The sequence below is a fragment of the Salvelinus sp. IW2-2015 genome, linkage group LG20 (genome assembly GCF_002910315.2).
Source record: "Salvelinus sp. IW2-2015 linkage group LG20, ASM291031v2, whole genome shotgun sequence".
NCBI classification, from domain to species: Eukaryota; Metazoa; Chordata; class Actinopteri; order Salmoniformes; family Salmonidae; genus Salvelinus; species Salvelinus sp. IW2-2015.
In genome coordinates, this window is record NC_036860.1 from 28,237,952 (window position 1) to 28,259,294 (window position 21,343).

Here is a 21,343-nt window from a genome sequence, read left to right on the forward strand (position 1 = left end):
AAGCCCAGACCCTAGGCAGGATGATGTTTGTTGTCATGAGTCTTGTCCTGGGCAGAACTGAGCAATTTCCCCTTAAATAGGCCAGCTGTAAAGTCAAAATTGGCTATATTGTAAAAATTAGCCTTTAAAAAAAAAAGCTTTTTAGTCTTAATTTAAGGTTAGGGTTAGCAGTGTGGTTAAGGTTAGGGTTAGGTTTACAGTTAGATTTTATGATTTTGTGGCTGTACGAGCTACTGACCACTCTGCAGAACTGCCTCCAGAACAAGAGTCATGACGAAAAACGCTAACCTGTGACCCTAACGCCACAGATGCGTGTGTAACACTGGCGCAGCTTTCTGCAAAATTACAGCTAGACTCTCCCTCCCAGCTGCACTCGGCTGATATTAGCCTACAGTAGGCCAAGCACTGWCTGGGGGAGTCTGGGCTGCTTCTGCTGTMTTGTTATTTGCATTAGCCTGTATGGGAGAGTTCAATCAGAGGCAGCTGTATCATGGTGGAATGTTGTGAGCAAAGGAAAGGAAAGAGAAAAACACAGGAAGTACAGTCGTGGGTAGATGAGAATCAGGCATTGCAGTAATGCCTTTGACAGTGCATATGTTTTTTATTTATTTTTTGTTCTTTCTTCAAAAGGACTATTTTGCAGTGCAGTGTTAGTGTATGTTGTAAGTATAACTACCAATAGATTATGCATAATTACCTATCAATAGATAGTTATTTTAAGGGATGTAGGACTAATATTGTTTCAAATTACTAATAGTGTTATTTGAATTCCTTCTCAATTATCCAAATTCACAAAGTCGTGTGAATTATCTTAGTTATTGAATGTTGGTAAAATGCCTCTCTCCATGCACAGTTTTGTAACACAATATGAATATGTAACACAATATGAATATATGTTGTAAGCAATATTAGCAATGCTTTATTTATATAAAAAGGAAGTATCTTTAATCGGTAGAGGTAGGACTTAGTATATCGGCCTACTTCAAGTCCCTCTCACACAGAGAATCAGGTTAGGGCTGTTGAGTGAATAGCTGTTTGGTCATCAAATTTCCATTTGTGTACTAAAAGCCCTGCTCTAATTTCCTTTTTAGTTCAAGATCATTGCCATTTTGTCTGTCGTTGATTGGTGATATAATACAGTACATATTCTTCCCTTTATTGAGGTCCAATTGATTTGATAATAAGCAGGCAGGCCTAGATAATATCCTCTTGTTGTCCTGTTCCTATGTTCATCCTCCTTGGATTTCAATACCAAAAGGCTACTTTTTCCATTTAGAAATATATTGTGATTATATATAATGGTGCACCAACATACARTTGAAGTCGGAAGTTTACACACACCTTAGCCAAATACATTTAAACTCAGTTTTTCACAATTCCTGACATTTAATCCTAGTAAAAATTCCCTGTCTTAGGTCAGTTAGGATCACCACTGTATTTTAACAATGTGAAATGTCAGAATAATAGTAGAGAGAATGATTTATTGTATTATTGTATTATTTGTTTATTTGCCTATTATTGCCTTATTTATTTATTTATTTCAGCTTATTTCAGCTTTTATTTCTTTCATCACATTCCCAGTGGGTCAGAAGTTTACATACACTCAATTAGTATTTGTAGCATTGCCTTAAATTGTTTAACTTGGGTCAAACGTTTCGGGTAGCCTTCCACAAGCTTCCCACATAAGTTGGGTGAATTTTGGCCCATTCCTCCTGACAAAGCTGGTGTAACTGAGTCAGGTTTGTAGGCCTCCTTGCTTGCACACACCTTTTCAATTCTGCGCACAAATGTTCTTTAGGATTGATGTCAGGGCTTTGTGATGGCCACTCCAATACCTTGACTTTGTGTCCTTAAGCCATTTTGCCACAACTTTGGAAGTATGCTTGGGGTCAATGTCCATTTGGAAGACCCATTTGCGACCAAGCTTTAACTTCCTGACTGATGTCTTGAGATGTTGCTTCAATATATCCACATAATTTTCCTACCTCATGATGCCATCTATTTTGTGAAGTGCACCAGTCCCTCCTGCAGCAAAGCACCCCCACAACATGATGCTGCCACCCCTGTGCTTCACGGTTGGGATAGTGTTCTTCGGCTTGCAAGCCTCCCCCTTTTTCCTCCAAACATAACAATGGTGCTTCCGGCGCCGAAAAAGAGATGGCCGCCTCGCTTCGCGTTCCTTGGAAAATATGCAGTATTTGTTTTTTTATGTGTTATTTCTTACATCGGTACCCCAGGTAATCTTAGGTTCATTACATACAGTCGGGAGGAACTACTGAATATACGATTAACGTCAACTCATCATCGTTCCTACCAGGAATATGACTTTCCCGAAACGGATCCAGTGTTTTGCCTTCCACCCAATACAATGGATCTGATCCCAGCCGGCGACCCTGTGCGACGCCGTAAAAGGGGAAAACGAGGCGGTCTCGTGGTCAGGCTTCGGAGACGGGCACATCGCGCTCCACTCCCTAGCATACTACTCGCCAATGTCCAGTCTCTTGACAATAAGGTTGATGAAATCCGAGCACGGGTAGCATTCCAGAGAGACATCAGGGATTGCAACGTGCTCTGCTTCACGGAAACATGGCTAACTCAAGAGACGCTAACGGAGTCGTGCAGCCAGCTGGTTTCTTCATGCATCGCGCCGACAGAAACAAACATCTTTCTGGTAAGAAGAGGGCGGGGGGTATGCCTTATGATTAACGAGACGTGGTGTTATCATCATAACAACACACAGGAACTCAAGTCATTCTGTTCACCTGATCTAGAACTCCTCACAATCAAATGTCGACCGCATTATCTACCAAGGGAATTCTCTTCAATCATAATCACAGCCGTATATATTCCCCCCCAAGCAGACACATCGATGGCCCTGAACGAACTTTATCTGACTCTTGTAAACTGGAAACCACACACCCTGAGGCTGCATTCATCGTAGCTGGGGATTTAACAAGGCTAATCAAAAACAAAACTCCCTAAATTCTATCAGCATATCGATTGTGCTACCAGGGCTGGAAAAACCCTAGATCATTGTTATACTAATTTCCGCGACGCATATAAGGCCTCCCCCGCCCCCCTTTCGGAAAAGCTGACCACGACTCCATTTTGTTGATTCCAGCCTACAAACAGAAACTAAAACAACAAGCTCCCACGCTCAGGTCTGTTCAACGCTGGTCCGACCAATCTGAATCCACGCTTCAAGACTGCTTCGATCACGCGGATTGGAATATGTTCCGCATTGCGTCCAACAACAATATTGACGAATATGCTGATTCGGTGAGCGAGTTCATTAGGAAGTGCATTGACGATGTCGTACCCACAGCAACGATTAAAACATTCCCAAACCAGAAACCGTGGATTGACGGCAGCATTCGCGTGAAACTAAAAGCGCGAACCACTGCTTTTAACCAGGGCAAGGTGACCGGGAGCATGACCGAATACAAACAGTGTAGCTATTCTCTCCGCAAGGCAATCAAACAGGCTAAGTCCCAGTACAGAGACAAAATCGAGTCGCAATTCAACAGCTCAGACACAAGAGTATGTGGCAGGGTCTACAGTCAATCACGGATTACAAAAAGAAAACCAGCCCCGTCGCGGACCAGGATGTCTTGCTCCCAGACAGGCTAAACAACTTTTTTTGCCCGCTTTGAGGAAATACAGTGCCACTGACACGGCCCCCTACCAAAACCTGCGGGCTCTCCTTCACTGCAGCCGAGGTGAGTAAAACATTTAAACGTGTTAACCCTCGCAAGGCTGCAGGCCCAGACGGCATTCCAGCCGCGTCCTCAGAGCATGCGCAGACCAGCTGCGTGGTGTGTTTACGGACATATTCAATCAATCCTATCCCAGTCTGCTGTTCCCACATGCTTCAAGAGGGCCACCATTGTTCCTGTTCCCAAGAAAGCTAAGGTAACTGAGCTAAACGACTACCGCCCCGTAGCACTCACTTCCGTCATCATGAAGTGCTTTGAGAGACTAGTCAAGGACCATATCACCTCCACCCTACGGACACCCTAGACCCACTCCAATTTGCTTACCGACCCAATAGGTCCACAGACGACGCAATCGCAACCACACTGCACACTGCCCTAACCCATCTGGACAAGAGGAATACCCATGTGAGAATGCTGTTCATCGATTACAGCTCAGCATTTAACACCATAGTACCCTCCAAACTCGTCATCAAGCTCGAGACCCTGGGTCTCGACCTCGCCCTGTGCAACTGGGTCCTGGACTTCCTGACGGGCCGCCCCAGGTGGTGAGGGTAGGTAACAACATCTCCACCCCGCTGATCCTCAACACTGGGGCCCCACAAGGGTGCGTTCTGAGCCCTCTCCTGTACTCCCTGTTCACCCACGACTGCGTGGCCATGCACGCCTCCAACTCAATCATCAAGTTTGCGGATGACACTACAGTGGTAGGCTTGATTACCAACAACGACGAGACGGCCTCAGGGAGGAGGTGAGGGCCCTCGGAGTGTGGGTCAGGAAATAAACCTCACACTCAACGTCAACAAAACAAAGGAGATGATTGTGGACTTCAGGAAACAGCGAGAGGGAGCACCCCCCTATCCACATTGACGGTCAGTAGTGGAGAAGGTGGAAAGTTTTAAGTTCCTCGGTGTACACATCACGGACAAACTGAATTGGTCCACCCACACAGACAGCGTTGTGAAGAAGGCGCAGCAGCGCCTCTTCAACCTCAGGAGGCTGAAGAAATTCGGCTTGTCACCAAAAGCACTCACAAACTTCTACAGATGCACAATCGAGAGCATCCTGTCGGGCTGTATCACCGCCTGGTACGGCAACTGCTCCGCCCACAACCGTAAGGCTCTCCAGAGGGTAGTGAGGTCTGCAGAACGCATCACCGGGGGCAAACTACCTGCCCTCCAGGACACCTACACCACCCGATGTCACAGGAAGGCCATAAAGATCATCAAGGACAACAACCACCCAAGCCACTGCCTGTTCACCCCGCTATCATCCAGAAGGCGAGAGGTCAGTACAGGTGCATCAAAGCAGGGACCGAGAGACTGAAAAACAGCTTCTATCTCAAGGCCATCAGACTGTTAAACAGCCACCACTAACATTTAGCGGCCGCTGCCAACATACTGACTCAACTCCAGCCACTTTAAAAATGGGAATTGATGGAAATTATGTAAAAATGTACCACTAGCCACTTTAAACAATGCCACTTAATATAATGTTTACATACCCTACATTACCCATCTCATATGTATATACTGTACTCTATATCATCTACTGCATCTTGCCATCTTTATGTAATACATGTACCACTAGCCACTTTAAACTATGCCATTTATGTTTACATACCCTACAGTACTCATCTCAAATGTATATACCGTACTCTAACCATCTACTGCATCTTGCCATGCCGTTCTGTACCACCACTCATTCATATATCTTTATGTACAATATTCTTTATCCCTTTACACTTGTGTGTGTGTATAAGGTAGTAGTTGGAATTGTTAGGTTAGATTACTTGTTGGTTATTACTGCATTGTCGGAACTAGAAGCACAAGCATTTCGCTACACTCGCATTAACATCTGCTAACCATGTGTATTGTGACTAATAAAATTTGATTTGATTTGATTTTATTTGGTGATTATGGCCAAACAGTTCTATTTTTGTTTCATCAGACCAGAGGGACATTTCCCAAAAAGTACGATCTTTGTCCCCATGTGCAGTTGCAAACCGTAGTCTGTCCTTTTTATGGCAGTTTTGGAGCAGTGGCTTCTTCCTTGCTGAGTGGCCTTTCGGGTTATGTCGATATAGGACTCGTTTTACTGTGGATATAGATACTTTTGTACCTGTTTCCTCCAGCATCTTCACAAGGTCCTTTGCTGTTGTTCTGGGATTGATTTGCACTTTTCGCACCAAAGTACGTTAATCTCTAGGAGACAGAGAGACAGTCGCCTTCCTGAGCGGTATGACAGCTGCGTGGTCCCATGGTGTTTATACTTTTGTACAATTGTTTGTACAGATGAACGTGGTACCTTCAGGCGTTTGGAAATTGCTCCCAAGGATGAACCAGACTTGTGGAGGTCTACAATTTTTTTTTACGAGGTCTTGGCTGATTTCTTTTGATTTTCCCACTGTTGTCAAGCAAAGAGGCACTGAGTTTGAAGGTAGGCCTTGAAGTACATCCACAATTTTACTCAAATAATGTCAAATATTGTCAAATTAGCCTATCAGAAGCTTTGAAAGCCATGACATAATTTTCTGGAATTTCCCAAGCTGTTTAAAGGCACAGTCAACTTAGTGTATGTAAACTTCTGACCCACTGGAATTGTGATACAGTGAATTATAAGTGAAATAATCTCGGTTAGATATCCTAACCGACTTGCCAAAACTATAGTTTGTTAACAAGAAATTTTTGGAGTGGTTGAAAAACGAATTTTACTGACTCCAACCTAAGTGTACTGTATGTATACTTCCGACTTCAACTGTATTAGGGACAACAAATCTGGGTTGTGGTAAATTCAATTTAAATTCAGTCAATTCAGGGAGTAGACTGAAATTCCAATTMAAAAATGTTCTCATAAGCTAGGTTTCCATCCAATTGRTGACAGCTTTTTATATGAATATTCTAAAATCTACATAAAAACAATATGCGCATTTTCCCACCAGACGTGTTTCCATCAAATTAACTTGTTGCAGATTAAAGGCTGTGTGTGATAACATAGTGAACATAAAGATAACTGTGGCGTTTAAATTCCCACCTACAAATCAAAAATACAAGTTAAATGGGTTTTCATCGCATGTTCAACTCTACTGGAGGTTTTGTCAGCAACAAAAAAAAGCCCACTCTGGTCTTGGCAAGTGCGGTCTAGCCAACAACTCGCAGATACAGTGCGTGTAGGCTACCTACTTGATGAGATTATGGATAAGAGMCAGATWATTTTTATTTGTCAAACGGCAGCCAAGCATCTATCATCATGTCACCAGAATAAGACCCTCAATATTTATTGGAAAGCAGCATTAAGCTCATCACCTTGCACATTCTCCACCCTTTCAAGTTCATCATTACTTATTTTACTGCGTGCTTTCCGGAGTCGTAGTTGGAGGACCACGCAACATATCATCGCGCCACTCCAAGTTTACTTCAATATGATGGTTATACTATAAATATTTGCACATAAAGGCGTTTCCACCTCCATTTCTTGCATAATATATTTAACAGACACAAAAAGATCCCACCTTGTCTAGTGTATTTTGTTTTGTCAACATTTGGAAAGTTTAGACAAATTTGCTCTTTCCAACAGGCCTGTCGTGACATTTTTCGTCCAACGTGTACTTTACAGGATGGAATCTTGGTTATAGAGAAGCATTTAGGAGAATTTCCTTGAAAATTAAATTGACTGAATTGAAATGGAATGACCCAACCCTGCTAAAAATCTTTTGTCAATCTCATAAAAGCTGACATGGTATTACCTCATAACTGCTCCCAGTGGTTCTAACTTTAGAGGTCATGTCCTTGTAACTGTCGAAACAAAGAATCATAACAGAGAGAAAAGTGTTTAGGTATCGCACCTAAAAGCCTAGTCCTAGTCTCTCCTTCTCTCACTGTCCTTAAAATCAGCCCCACAACCGTGAATGCTACACATTAGCTATAGTATTTTTATAAGGAATTAACATCAGTTTATTATTAAGGAAGCCAAAGAAATTTTCAACTTCACTTATTGGACTTAAGTCTCTGAAAGCTTTCAGTTCTCAATCAGAGAGAGAGAGAGAGAGAGAGAAAGAGAGAGATGAAGAGGGAGAGAGCAAGGGAAGAGCGAGTGAGTGAGTGTGAGGGAGAGGGAGGGGGTGTTCTAAGGAGTTGTGGTGGGGTGATTGTGTAGGGCTGGTTTGAATAGTTGGATTCAGATGGTGGTGGGAGGTGGCTAGGCACAATAGTGAAAGTGAGGCCTGTGTTCTTGCTCTTCCTCCTGCCCGCCTCATTTTCCCCTCGATCTTCCGTTGCCCCGGCAACCCAGCCACTTGGACTAGCACTGTGCCTGTCTTTTTTGGTGCATGCTTGTTTGTCTGGCTGGGACTTGTAGAGGGAGAAGGGGGTGGGTAGGGTTCTTCTCTGTGTTGGCCCAGTGATGTGGCACAGGGCCATGGTGTTGACAAAGCTCACACATGTGATACACACAACATGCACAAGCAGGAGCATGCTCACACACCCATACCCCCTGCTACTGCACATGATATTACATACAGCACCTGCTACTCCACACACTTTATTACCTCACACATACACACCAACACAAACATACTGCATAGTACACACACATTTCCCACGCAAGCACACACACATGACCTCACAGGACATTGTCCTCATTGTCATGTGGCCGATGTGCAAAGCTTTGTTTGGTAAAAAAAAGTATCTGTGTTTTGGAGGTATAATAACTTGAAATATGAAGGGTACAAGTGACTTTCATTGTCTCATTATAAATCACTTTATTTGGTGTTAAAATTACATTTTAATGTACACTAGCAACTGAAAATCGTAGGCTATACCATTTTCTATAAGAATCCCAAATATAGTGGAAGTTCAGATTTAATAGGCCTTTTCAAACACACATTAGTTATGGCCAGAAAGAGTAGCTGTTGGAAGCAGGGGCAGTGTCCCAAATGGCTCTAAATTCCCCAAATAGTGCACTACTTTTGACCAGAGCCCTATGGGTCCTTGCCAAAAGTAGCACTGCACTACATAGGGAATAGGTTGCCATTTGGGACGTAGACAGGGTTTCATCCAGCATATCCTAGTCTTTGTCAAGAAAGACTAGAGTTTGATTTATCAGTGCTGCTTGAATCGTCACACAAGCTAGATACGGATGTTTTTCCTACTTAGATACCTGCTGAAACACCCATTACACTTATGATTAACACCCATTACACTTAAAAGTGTGTATTTTGTGTTGGCATCAAAATACAGTTGCCTTAATGACATTTTGATTTTGTTTTGTTTAATGTACAACATTATTGTATTCTGTAACCCATCAAGATTGACGTTATAATCACTCTTCATTCATGCAATTACAGTGTATAGATTTCTAATGAATTAACGTAAAACACATTGTACAATACAAAATGTTTTCTAAGTGGTGAATGTTACATTCCTGCGGGGGAACATACAATACAGTGCCTTCAGAAAGTATTCACACCCCTTGACTTTTTCCACATTTTGTTGTGCTACAAGGTTGGATTAAAATGGATTTCATTATCTTTTTTTTCCAACGATCTATACAAAATACTCTAATGTCAAAGAGGAAGAAACGTTGTAAAAAAGAAAAGAAAAAAAATACCAATATATCTTGAAGACATAAGTATTCAACCCCCTGAGTCAATAGGTGATGTTAGAATCACCTATGGCAGCGATTACAGCTGTGAGTCTTTCTGTGTCAGTCTCTTAAGAGCTTTGCACACCTGGATTGTATAATATTTGCACATTATTATTTTTTAATTCTTCAAGATCTGTCAAGTTGGTTGTTGATCATTGCTAGACAGCCATTTTCAAGTATTGCCATAGATTTTCAAGACAATTTAAGTCCAAACTGTAATTAGGCCACTCAGAAACATTCAATGTTGTCTTTGTAAGCAACTTCAGTGTATATTTAGCCTTGTGGTTTAGGTTATTGTCTTGCTGAAAGGTGAATTTGTCTCCCAGTGTCGGTTGGAAAGCAGATTGAACCAGGTATTTCTGTAGGATTTTGCCTGTGCTTGGCTCTATTCTGTTTTGTTTTTTTGTGATTTTTTTACTCCCTAGTCCTTGCCGATGACAAGCATACCCATAACATGATGCAGCCACCACCATGCTTGAAAATATGTAGTGGTACTCAGTGATGTGTTGGATATGCCACTAACAAAACGCTTTGTATTCAGGACATAAAGTGCATTTCTTTGCCTAATGTTTTGCAGTTTTACTTTAGTGCCTTATTGCAAACAGGATGCATGTTTTTGAATATTTAGGTTAGTATTGTGAAGTAACTACAATGTTGGTCCATCCTCCGTTTTCTATCATAGTAACTGTTTTTTGAGCAGTGTCCTTCCTCTCCGGCCGCCGAGTTAGAAAGGACACCTGTATTTTTGTAGTGACTGCGTGTATTGATACGAAATCCAAAGTGTAATTAATAACTTCACCATGCTCAAAGGGAATTTCAATGTCTGCTTTAAAATGTTTTATCCATGTACCAATAGATGCATTGGAAAACCTCCCTRRTCTTTGTGGTTGAATCTGTGTTTGAAATACACATCTCGACTGAGGGACCTTACAGATAATCATATGTGTGGGGTACAGAGATGAGGTAGTCCTTCAAAAATCACGTTAAACACTATTATTGCACTATTATTTTTACTCCTGAACTTATTTAGGGTTGCCATAACAAAGGGGTTGAATACTTAAAACTTACTTAAAACATTTCAGATGTATTAATTGGTAAAAAATTATAAAAACACAAATTCCACTTTGACATTATGGGGTATTGTGTGTAGGTCAGTAACACAACATCTAAATGTAATAACTTTAAATTYAGGCAGTAACACAACAAAATGTGGAAAAAGTCAAGGGGTGTTAATACTTTCTGAAGGCACTGTACCTCCATAAATGCCATTGTAAGACCCCATTAAGTTTCAAAACTGAATTATCATGCTAAAACCCACATTCTTTTGTTCAATGTAGTACCCGTTTTGCAACCAAGTCTATCGGTCTCACAACATATGGGAGCAATTGAGGCATGAAAACAGCCATTGGGCCCCCTCCCCCACTGTTTGGGTTTCAGAGAGACGGTCCTGGCACCAACCGTACACACACACACACACACACACACACACACACACACACACACACACACACACACACACACACAAACACACAGCTTAGCTTCCTTGCTACAGTTAACAGCTTGTGTCTCTCTCACCAGAATGGATAGTGCTCATCTAAACATCATGTGTCAAACAGCAAAGCACCGGTCAAGTCATCATTACATGAGAGATAATCTCACAGACACAGTTTTCATTAGGAAGTAGAGTAATGGCTAACCTCGCATAAATGCCGTTTTGTGATGTGATATGACGAAATTGGATAAATAGATGCTTGAGTGACTGGATTTCGAATGCATTGTTTTCTCTTTAGTCAACGTTCCCGCCACCCACCCGCTCTTCATCCATTCAATATTTCAGGACCCTAAACCCKTCAAACCCACGCATCACTATTATARATCTTCKACATTTGTATTATGACTGAATTCCTTATTTCAGCAGTTTGTGTCCATGCATGAGAAAACTGGACTGTAACCTGCATACAACACAAAATATTAATCCTATAGACAAGCTACGTTGTTTAGTTTATTATTTTTCTCATTATTTGTTTGTAGACCTGTATGTATCGCCTTTTCTCCCCCCTCTTCGGCACTTTTGTTCCTATGGCATGCACTGCTCTTCATCATTGTAATTAAAGCCATACTGTAGATCCATGTCCATTTGAATGAATATAGGAATTATGTGATYGTAACCTATACTCTGTCTACAATAGTAATGAATGTAAATAGGAATTCCATGATTGTAGCCTACATGATCTCATACTCTCTTTCTCTACCTCCATAGACTCCCCACACAAGCAGACCTCCCCACTCCCCAGCAGCAATGCCTCGGAGAAGTCGTGCTCCAAAACATCAGAGGTGGGGGACGACGTCCTGGGGGACTACGTAGTTGGCGAACGCGTCTGGGTCAACGGTGTCAAACYGGGCGTCATYGCCTACCTGGGCGAGACCCAGTTCGCCCCGGGACAGTGGGCTGGGGTGGTCCTCAATGACCTGTTGGGCAAAAATGACGGCTCTGTGAGCGGCGTGCGCTACTTTGAGTGCCAGCCACACCAGGGCATCTTCACGCGSCCCTCCAAGCTCACCAGGCAACCGGTGGGCGAAGGGAGCGACGGCCACTCTGCTGATTCCCTGACGGCTCAGAACCTGACGCTCCATGGCGTCAACGGGGCTTCGCCCGCTGGTCAGCGCGTGGTTATGCCACTCAGGGAAGGCATGCTCAACAGTTCGGTGAAGACGGGTAACGAGTCAGGTTCCAACATGTCCGACAGCGGCTCGGTCAAGAAAGGCGGGGATAAGGACCTTCGAGTGGGAGACCGCGTGCTGGTGAGTACATGTACACACACACACACACACACACACACACAACACACACACACACACACCACACACCACACACACACACACACACACACACACACACACACACACATAGTGTTGGGTTACCAGTATGGTTCAGACATAGTTTCTAGGTCAAGTATACTGAACACAAATATAAACGCAACATGTCAATTTTTGGTCCCATGTTTGATGAAGTGAAATAAAAGATCCCAGAAATTTTCCAAATGCAAAAATAGCTTATTTCTCTCAAATTTTGTGTCTGAGACCAGCCACCCGGACAGCTGATGAAACTGTGGGTTTGTACAACCAAAGAATTTCTGCACAAACTGTCAGAAACCGTCTCAGGGATGCTCATTTGCATGCTCGTCGTTCTCACCAGGGTCTTGATCTGACTGCAGTTTGGCGTTGTAACCAACTTCAGTGGGAAAATGCTCAGCTTCGATGGCCACTGGCACGCTGGAGAAGTGTGCTCTTCACAGATGAATCCCGGTTTCAACTGTACCGGACAGATGGCGTTGTGTGGGAAAGCAGTTTGCTAATGTCAACGTTGTGAACAGAGTACCCCATTGTGGAGGTGGGGACATGATATGGGCAGGCAAAAGCGGACAATGAACACAATTGCATTTTATCGATGGCAATTTGAATGCACAGAGATACAGTGACGAGATCCTGAGGTCTTATGTAGCAAAATTGGAAGTAGTTTTTATTTTATTTTTTACATTGGATAAAAACAGACACAGAGCTACAACATGGTATATCATCCACTGCATTTGAGAAATAATGGAAAGGTAATTCTGCTTTGAAAGTTGATAAACTTGTAACCTCACTTTTGAGAAAATGGCCTTTAAATATTTTGATACCTACTGGAGAGCTCTTCTTTGTCTACACCCATTCGGCATCGTTCACACCCTCTTAAGCTTGAGCCCCCACCCAAACTCTTACCATTTTACTCACCCTAGCAGGGATGGTTAGGCTGTTTTCATGTTATCCAGAGCATTGGTGACTGTAACTGTGCTGCTGGCAACAATTTAATGATGCTTTTTTGCCAACGTTTACTGACACTGTCACGCCCTGACCTTAGAGAGCCTTTTTTATGTCTCCTTTTGGTTTGGTCAGGGTGTGATTTGGGTGGGCATTCTATGTCCTTTACTTCTATGATTTTGTGTTTCTATGTTTTGGCCGGGTATTGTTCTCAATCAGGGACAGCTGTCTATCGTTGTCTCTGATTGGGAATCATACTTAGGCAGCCCTTTTTCCCACCTGTGTTTGTGGGTAGTTGACTTGTGTTAGTGGCACTTAGCCCTCGTAAGCTTCACGGTTGTTTATTTTGTTTCTTGTTTTGTTGGCGTCATTCCATAATAAAGGAAAATGTACGCTCACCACGCTGCGCTTTGGTCCTCTTCTTTCGACGGCCGTGACAGAAACGGCCATATTCAACAGGTGTTCTGCATTCGGAAATTCAACAGTTATTCTACGCTCTGGTACTCTCAGACGAGAGTGCTCTGAAATCGGAGTAGATGGCCAGACTGAATTTAATAATGCACCCGAAATGGTTACTTGCACAGTGGAGTCTTTTGTTAAGACATGTAGCTAGTTAGCTAAACAATGAACCATAATCAAAACTCATGACGTTACTACCCTGCATGAATCTGCAGGTAGCTAACCAGCGTCTATCAACAGTTGTCGCAGTGACATTCTATTGAAATGGATACTTGCATAGTGGAGTCTTTTGTTAAGACATGTAGCTAGCCAGCTAAACAATGAACCAGAATCACAACTCATGACATTACTACCCTGTATGAATCTGCAGATAGCTAACCAATATCTGAAAATGTAGCTAGCTAGACTATCTTACCCGTATACATCATGGATGGACGCGTCTCCTGTCAGATGCCATGGTTGCTCTTAGTTTGAAGATGTAATCCAGAGACAGGTGTTTTCTCCATCTCCTTAGCTATCATACTTGAATTCCACTGATTTCAAAACTCGGTTCTCCAGAAGGTGGAGAGCCACACTTATGCAGTTTTACTATTGTGATACAGTGAATTATAAGTGAAATAATCTGTCTGTAAACGATTGTTGAAAAAATGRCTTGTGTCATGCACAAAGTAGATGTCCTAACCGACCTGCCAAAACTATAGTTTGTTAACAAGAAATTTGTGGAGTGGTTGAAAAACGAGTTTTAATGACTCCAACCTTAGTGTATGTAAACTTCCGACTTCAACTGTAGCATTCGCACTGATATATAATTGCATTATGGCTTAGCATGGACATGCCAAATGTTGTCAATAAGCAAGATTAAATTCACAAAAAATAGTGTGAGTAATTCAATTCAAATTCTCATCAAAATGAAACAACAACTTTTCAATAGGCTATGTCTAAATACACTTGGATAGGCTTAACACTAGGGTATGTGGGACGGTAGCCTCGYCAACAGCCAGTGAAACTGCAGGGCGCCAAATTCAAAACAACAGAAATCCCATAATTTAAATTACAACAAGCTACACTTGTTGTAAATCCAGCCAAAGTGTCCGATTTCAAAAAGGTTTTACGACGAAAGCACACCAAACGATTATGTTAGGTTAGAGCCAAGTCACAGAAAAAGACAGCCAATTTTCCAGCCAAAGAGAGGAGTAACAAAAAGCAGAAATAGAGATAAAATGAATCACTAACCTTTGATGATCGTCATCAGATGACACTCATAGGACTTCATGTTACACAATACATGATTGTTTTGTTCGGAAAAGTTCATATTTATATCCAAAAATCTGAGTTTAGGCGGGACGCTACTGTCTCACTTGGCAAAAAGACAGAGAAAATCCAGAGTGCCAAATTCAAATGAATTACTATAAAAATTAAATCACACATGAAAGATACCAAATTAAAGCTACACTGGTTGTGAATCCAGCCAACATGTCAGAATTCAAATAGGCTTTTTGGCAAAAGCAAACAATGCTATTTTCTGAAGATAGCACCATTGTAAACAAAGAGAGAGAAGCATATTTCAACCCTGCAGGCGCGACACAAATCGCAGAAATAAAAATATAATTCATGCCTTACCTTTGACGAGCTTCTGTTGTTGGCACTCCAATATGTCCCATAAACATCACAAATGGTCCTTTTGTTCGATTAATTCCGTCGATATATATCCAACATGTCCATTTATTTGGCGCGTTTGATCCAGAAAAACACCGGTTCCAAATTGTGAAACGTGACTACAAAATATCTCAAAGGYTACCTGTAAACTTTGCCAAAAAATGTCAAACTACTTTTGTAATACAACTTTAGGTATTTTTTTATGTAAATAATCGATAAAAATGAAGACGGGATGATCTGTGTTCAATACAGGATTAAAACCAACTGTAGCTAGCTTTCTGKTCACGGCTTCTAACAAACAGGACACTTCAAGTGACCCTCCTTCAAGATGGCCGTACTTCTTCAATACACAAAGGAATAACCTCAACCTATTTCTCAGGACTGTTGACATCTAGTGGAAGCCGTAGGAACTGCAAGCAATTCGCTTCGAAATCTGGTTTCCCAATGAAATCTCATTGAAAAGAGAGTGAACTCAAAAAACWATTATCTGAATGKTTTGTCCTCGGGGTTTTGCCTGCTAAATAAGTTCTGTTATACTCACAGACATGATTCAAACAGTTTTTGAAACTTCAGAGTGTTTTCTATCCAAATCTATGAATAATATGCATATCTTATCTTGTGGGGATGAGTAGCTGGCAGTTTAATTTGGGCATGCTTTTCATTCAAAATTCCGAATGCTGCCCCCTACCCAAGAGAAGTTCATTTCCGCTGTCAAAATGCATGCCATAATCAACTGTGTTACACGGAACCCAAACCGGCTGCGCGCATGCGCCATCGTGCGCCGTCGTGCATAAATGTATTTTGTCCCCCCACACAAAACGCGATCACGACACKCAGGTTAAAATATCAATATCTGAACCAATTMTATTAATTTGGGGACAGGTCGAAAAGCATTAAATATTTATGGCAATTTAGCTAGCTAGCTTGCACTTGCTAGCTAATTTGTCCTATTTAGCTAGCTTGCTGTTGCGAGCTAATTTGTCCTGGGATATAAACATTGAGTTGTTATTTTACCTGAAATACACAAGATCCTCTACTCCGCCAATTMATCTACACATAAAACGGTCAACCGAATCGTTTCTAGTCATCTCTCTTCCTTCCAGGCTTTTTCTTCTCTTGACTTTATATTGCGATTGGCAGCTTTCATAAATTAGGTGCATTACCGGCACTGACCTTGTTTGTCTTTCAGTCACCCACGTGGGTGTAACCAATGAGGAGGTGGCACGTGGGTAGCTGCTACTATAAACCAATGAGGAGATGGGAGAGGCAGGACTTGCAGCGTGATCTGCGTCAGAAATAGAACTGACTTCTATTTTAGCCCTTGGCAACGCAGACGCTCGTTGGCGCGCGCAATAATTGAATAACATGTATGTCWAMATTTATTTTGCAACCCACGCGACGCGAGCGGTGTAGTCAGCCTGTTACAGCTAACACCAGCTTTTGGTTGGTCTTAAATATCCCAACCAGCGCTGCCTGAAATTAGAACTTTGGATCATGTTTTTAAGGACACATCTTAAATATTTCCACCTCTCCCATCTGAGCACATGCTTGCTGATGTTAGACAGGTAAATTACCGAACCTGGTGTTAGTGCTGTAAAATGTCAGTGCACCAAGTTTTACATGATGAATTTGCAAATTAACGTGCGTTTGACACTAGCGCCACCTTAACGCCAGCTGAAAATAGAGCCCATAAAAGTATCTGTAAGGTCCCTCAGTCAAGCAGTGAATTTCAAACACAGATTCAACCACAAAGAACTGGGAGGTTTTCCAATGCCTCAAGAAGAGGGCACCTATTGGTAGATGAGTAAAAAAAACTAAAGCAGACATTGAATATCTCTTTGAGCATGGTGAAGTTATTAATTACACTTAGGATGGTGTATCAATACACCCAGTCACTACAAAGATACAGCCGTCCTTCCTAACTCTGTTGCCGGAGAGGAAGRAAACCGCTCAGGGATTTCACCATGAGGCCAATGGTGACATTAAAACAGTTACAGAGTTTAATGACTGTGATAGGAGAAAAGTGAGGATGGATCAACAACATTGTAGTTACTTCACAATATTAAGGAGGAACCACACGGACTTGGATGAGCTATTGGCCTTTGTGTAAAGTGAAATCAACAGCAATGTACGGAATACATATTATAACTTCATCATTCTTCCTCCTCAGACCTCACCCCTCAAGTATCAACCCTCCTCTAGTCAAGTGTCACCCCTCCTCCTCAACCCTCMCCTAGTCAAGTATCAACTCTGCACTGGTAAAGTGTCACTCCTCCTTTTCAACCCTCACCTCTCCCCTAGTCAAGTATCAACCCTGCACTAGTTAAGCTTGTAATTCTACATGTGTTGTTGTTGTTGTTGTGGTTGTCAGCTCTTAGTATGTATTTCGGGCCAATGGAAAAGGTATTTATTATTGTGGGTAAGGAGTGAGAAGGAGAAGTGAGGCTTGACTAGAGCAGGGCTGACAACTGACCAATGCAGAGGTGAGAAGGGTTGAAGAGGAGGGGCCACACTTGACTAGTGCAGGGTTGATACTTGAGGGTGAGGTCTGAGGAGGAGAGGTGACAGACTTCCTAATATGTATTTCGTACACCTGTGTACAATGCTCCGTGCTTATGCGGTCGTATGTGATTATGGCTGGTTCCGTACATCACAGTGTTCCGTACACTACCTTATTTTAGCGTTAAAAAAATGTAATACTTCCAGGTCAACTGTAAAATTAGTACCATTGTAAAGCACAAAAATCAACGACGAGACCTCCACGCTGCCCGTCTCTGCGTGATTAAAGAAAGCAATGGAGCTCTGCCGGGTCTGTTTAAAAATGGCGTTAAGTAAATTGCGGCTGTCACAGCTTTTGAGAGTCATGATGGCTCTCAGTGATGATGACACGAAAAATGAACTATTGATTGAATTAACAATTGATGAACTCAGAAGTAATTCAATTGACTCTCACCATTTGATGTCTTGATAAATAAATAAATAACGTAAAATATATGAGTTACACAAAGTAGGGAACTTTATTTTGAGAGGGGATGGATTGTGATTCTGTTCAAAGAGATGAAGGAACATAATGTTACTTTAATTAATGAACAGAGCATGAGAATGAATAGGGTTAATATTATAACTTCCATTAGCACGAGACAAATCATTGTATAAACTACTTAACGTTAGTAAATTACTGTATAAAGCAACAATATTAATATTAAAAAGAAGTATAACAACTAACAACAGTTGTAACACAAACTTCCATGTGTAATGAATACAATGGGAGACAGACACAGGTTTGAAGCGCAGGGCGCAGCAGGTGTTTATTAGGAAAGGACCACAGGAGGAGGCAGGTAGCTGGGTCCAGGGACAGGCAGAAGGTCATTCACAGGGAGTCCAAACAGGTAACAGTACAGGCAGGGGAAAGCTAATCACGTAGTCCGGGAGATCAGGCAAGAGGTTGATGACAGGAAATCAGATAGGCAAAAGTACAGGCAGGGAATAGGCAAAAAGGCGTCGTAAGTGAGGATGGCCAAAAACTATGATACACGGGAGGGCTAATACGGAAAAATGATCAGCTCCGACTAGACCATGTAACAAAAACAAACAATACCTTACAATGATGGAGTGCAAGGAACTGAACTAAATAGTGTGTGTAAATGACCTACAGATGTGTGAACAGGTGATCAGAATTACAGTGATTGGGATCTGTAGAGTGAGCTGCGTTCAGGAGATCTATGTGTTTGTGAGCTGGAAAGTGGGCTGGAATGTTATCTACATGTTTGAGAGTGTGAGTTGGAAGCAGAAGTTACACCATGAAATATGCAATAACGTTATGTTGGATTATATGGAAATGATATCCACAATTGTGAGTCCATTTCCTATGGCACTATCGTAATAAATTATGTTGCATGAACACACAATTTTTTTTAAAACTGTATTTTGACAGGAAAAGCCCAACAACAGCCCAAGAAACGGCATCGCTACACTCCCAAAAACAGCTACAGGCTGCTAACGAGGAGGTGATGGCTGGGAAGGAGCCTGAAGGAGGTGGCTCATGCCTCCTGTCAGTACCTGTTTACAGGGAAGCCAATAGTCCAGAAACATTCCACATAGTTAATAACTATTGCAGTATGGTGACATGCTGTAAAAGATCACCGAACGGAGTGTGCACTTTGGTCTTTTAGGGAGTCCCGTTCATTTTCTTCACCTTTAAACAATCAAGAGCAGAAAGAGAGGCACGCAGGAATGTCACGTTTCAAATGTCATTTGCAAACAAGTTTAATAGATGGCACACGTGAGTTATTTAGGATATGCGTTATTGCCATGCATTATTGCACACATGAGATTTCACAATGATTGAACACATAGCACTCGTGAACAGGTTGGCACAGCAAATACAGTTGAAGTCGGAAGTTTGTCAGCAAGGTGAGTCCCAAAATGTATTGTATGCTGCTGCATAAATTACAGTTGAAGTCAGAAGTTTACATACATTTAGGTTGGAGTCATTAAAACTCGTTTTTTTCAACCACTCCACAAATTTCTTGTTAACAAGCTATAGTATTTGGGTAAGGTGTATATAAACTTCCAACTTCAACTGTATACTTCAAAATATGTGAACACAGCAAACGTGAGAGCAAAAAAACGAAAGCTCTTTGTCAGCAGGTGACGGGTTTGCTTGTGTAAATGCAGATCAGAGGTTGGCACGGTGGTATTCTTTTTATGATTCTGCACATCAGTCTTATGCAATGAATTATTGATTGATTCAGTGTGTTATTGATGACCACTGCTGTTAGCACCATACTCATGAAAAATGTGTTTAATATTAGCCATAATAGTATTAATACTAAAGCTMATTTAAACAAAAATCATAAATAATTTACATTATTTAGCAGACACTCTTATCCAGAAAAACGTACTTATTGGTCTCCCGTGGGAATACAAACCCACAACCCTGGCATTGAAAGCACCATGCTCTACCAATTGAGCCACACAGGACCATAGTAATCAAGGTTTCTTACAAGTGTATATGGTTACGCTTGTTTTTAATCTGTGAGAAACACGCTACCCCTGGTGGAAAGAGGCTGTATGGCACACAATGAGTTGCATAATGCATGCTTTACGTTACTTCGTGACACGTCACGATGTAACGTACAGCATCAGAGGGGTCCGTTTTTTTCATATTTTCTCAATACTATTGGTTTATTTCCATGTCAATCAACGCTTGAATAGAAACATAGCTAACACCCCGGATTTTGATGCTAACACAGTCGCTACAGTCCCATTAGGTTTCATTGCAGCCTCGTTTGAATGCTGCGGTTACGCATAATGTGTACGCAATACCGTTAGGTAGCAGTAGCCAACTAAAAATATCAAAAGTTTTAGACTTTATTCTTAAAATACTTTATTCTCAAAATTGTATTTCGATTTTATTATGGAAATATTGCAACTAATCACCAAATTTTATTTGGACATTATTCTCAAAATTTCAACTCTCTAAAGTATTTYGAGTTTAAGTACTATCCGTGCAACAACAAAAAAATCCAAGCACCACCATCTATCGCCGTTTATTCTTTATCTTCACTTGGCCCTAATACTCTTCCGTAATACAGTGAATATGTGCAAAATAACCTGTAAAAAACATTTAACCATCTCTATTAATTATGTTTTATTGATGTATATTTCACTATCTGCATAGCACAATAACACAGTTGGTGGAAGTTATATATTTTTTTAATGCAAGGCAAACTAATTGACTCATAAGACTGGTCTTACACATCCTCAATATGATGTCTTAAGAGAGACTAGCCTCAGGGTTACACTTCATATCACCTTACTGTATCTTATAGTGCATCTGTCTAACCTCCATTTGAAATCATAGACACAGATATCACAGCCTTGTGCCCTGGTGTAGCTCTCTGTGTCTTGGCACTAAAACTGAGTCGCTTTGAGTCACATCTCAGGCCAACTTTCAGATAAACAGGAAGTTAGAGTGGCAGTAGCCAAGAGGAGTCTTACAGTATGTTGCTGACTCGCTGTCTCTGCACTGCTGGCAGGCACACTCAGGCTTTAATCTGTGAATCCTTATG

The 21,343-nt window shown here is 41.6% G+C and overlaps 1 protein-coding gene across 6 annotated transcripts in view; it reads left to right on the forward strand.

Moving 5' to 3' along the window:
* LOC111981284 (CAP-Gly domain-containing linker protein 2-like) overlaps positions 1 to 21,343 on the forward strand; it is a 73,953-nt gene that overhangs the window by 7,158 nt on the left and 45,452 nt on the right. For all 6 annotated transcript variants that reach the window (XM_024012498.2, XM_070449324.1, XM_024012497.2 and 3 more), the window contains exon 3: positions 11,617 to 12,158. In XM_024012498.2, coding sequence (XP_023868266.1) covers positions 11,617 to 12,158 — 542 coding nt within the window. The remainder of the gene's footprint in view (positions 1 to 11,616; positions 12,159 to 21,343) is intronic.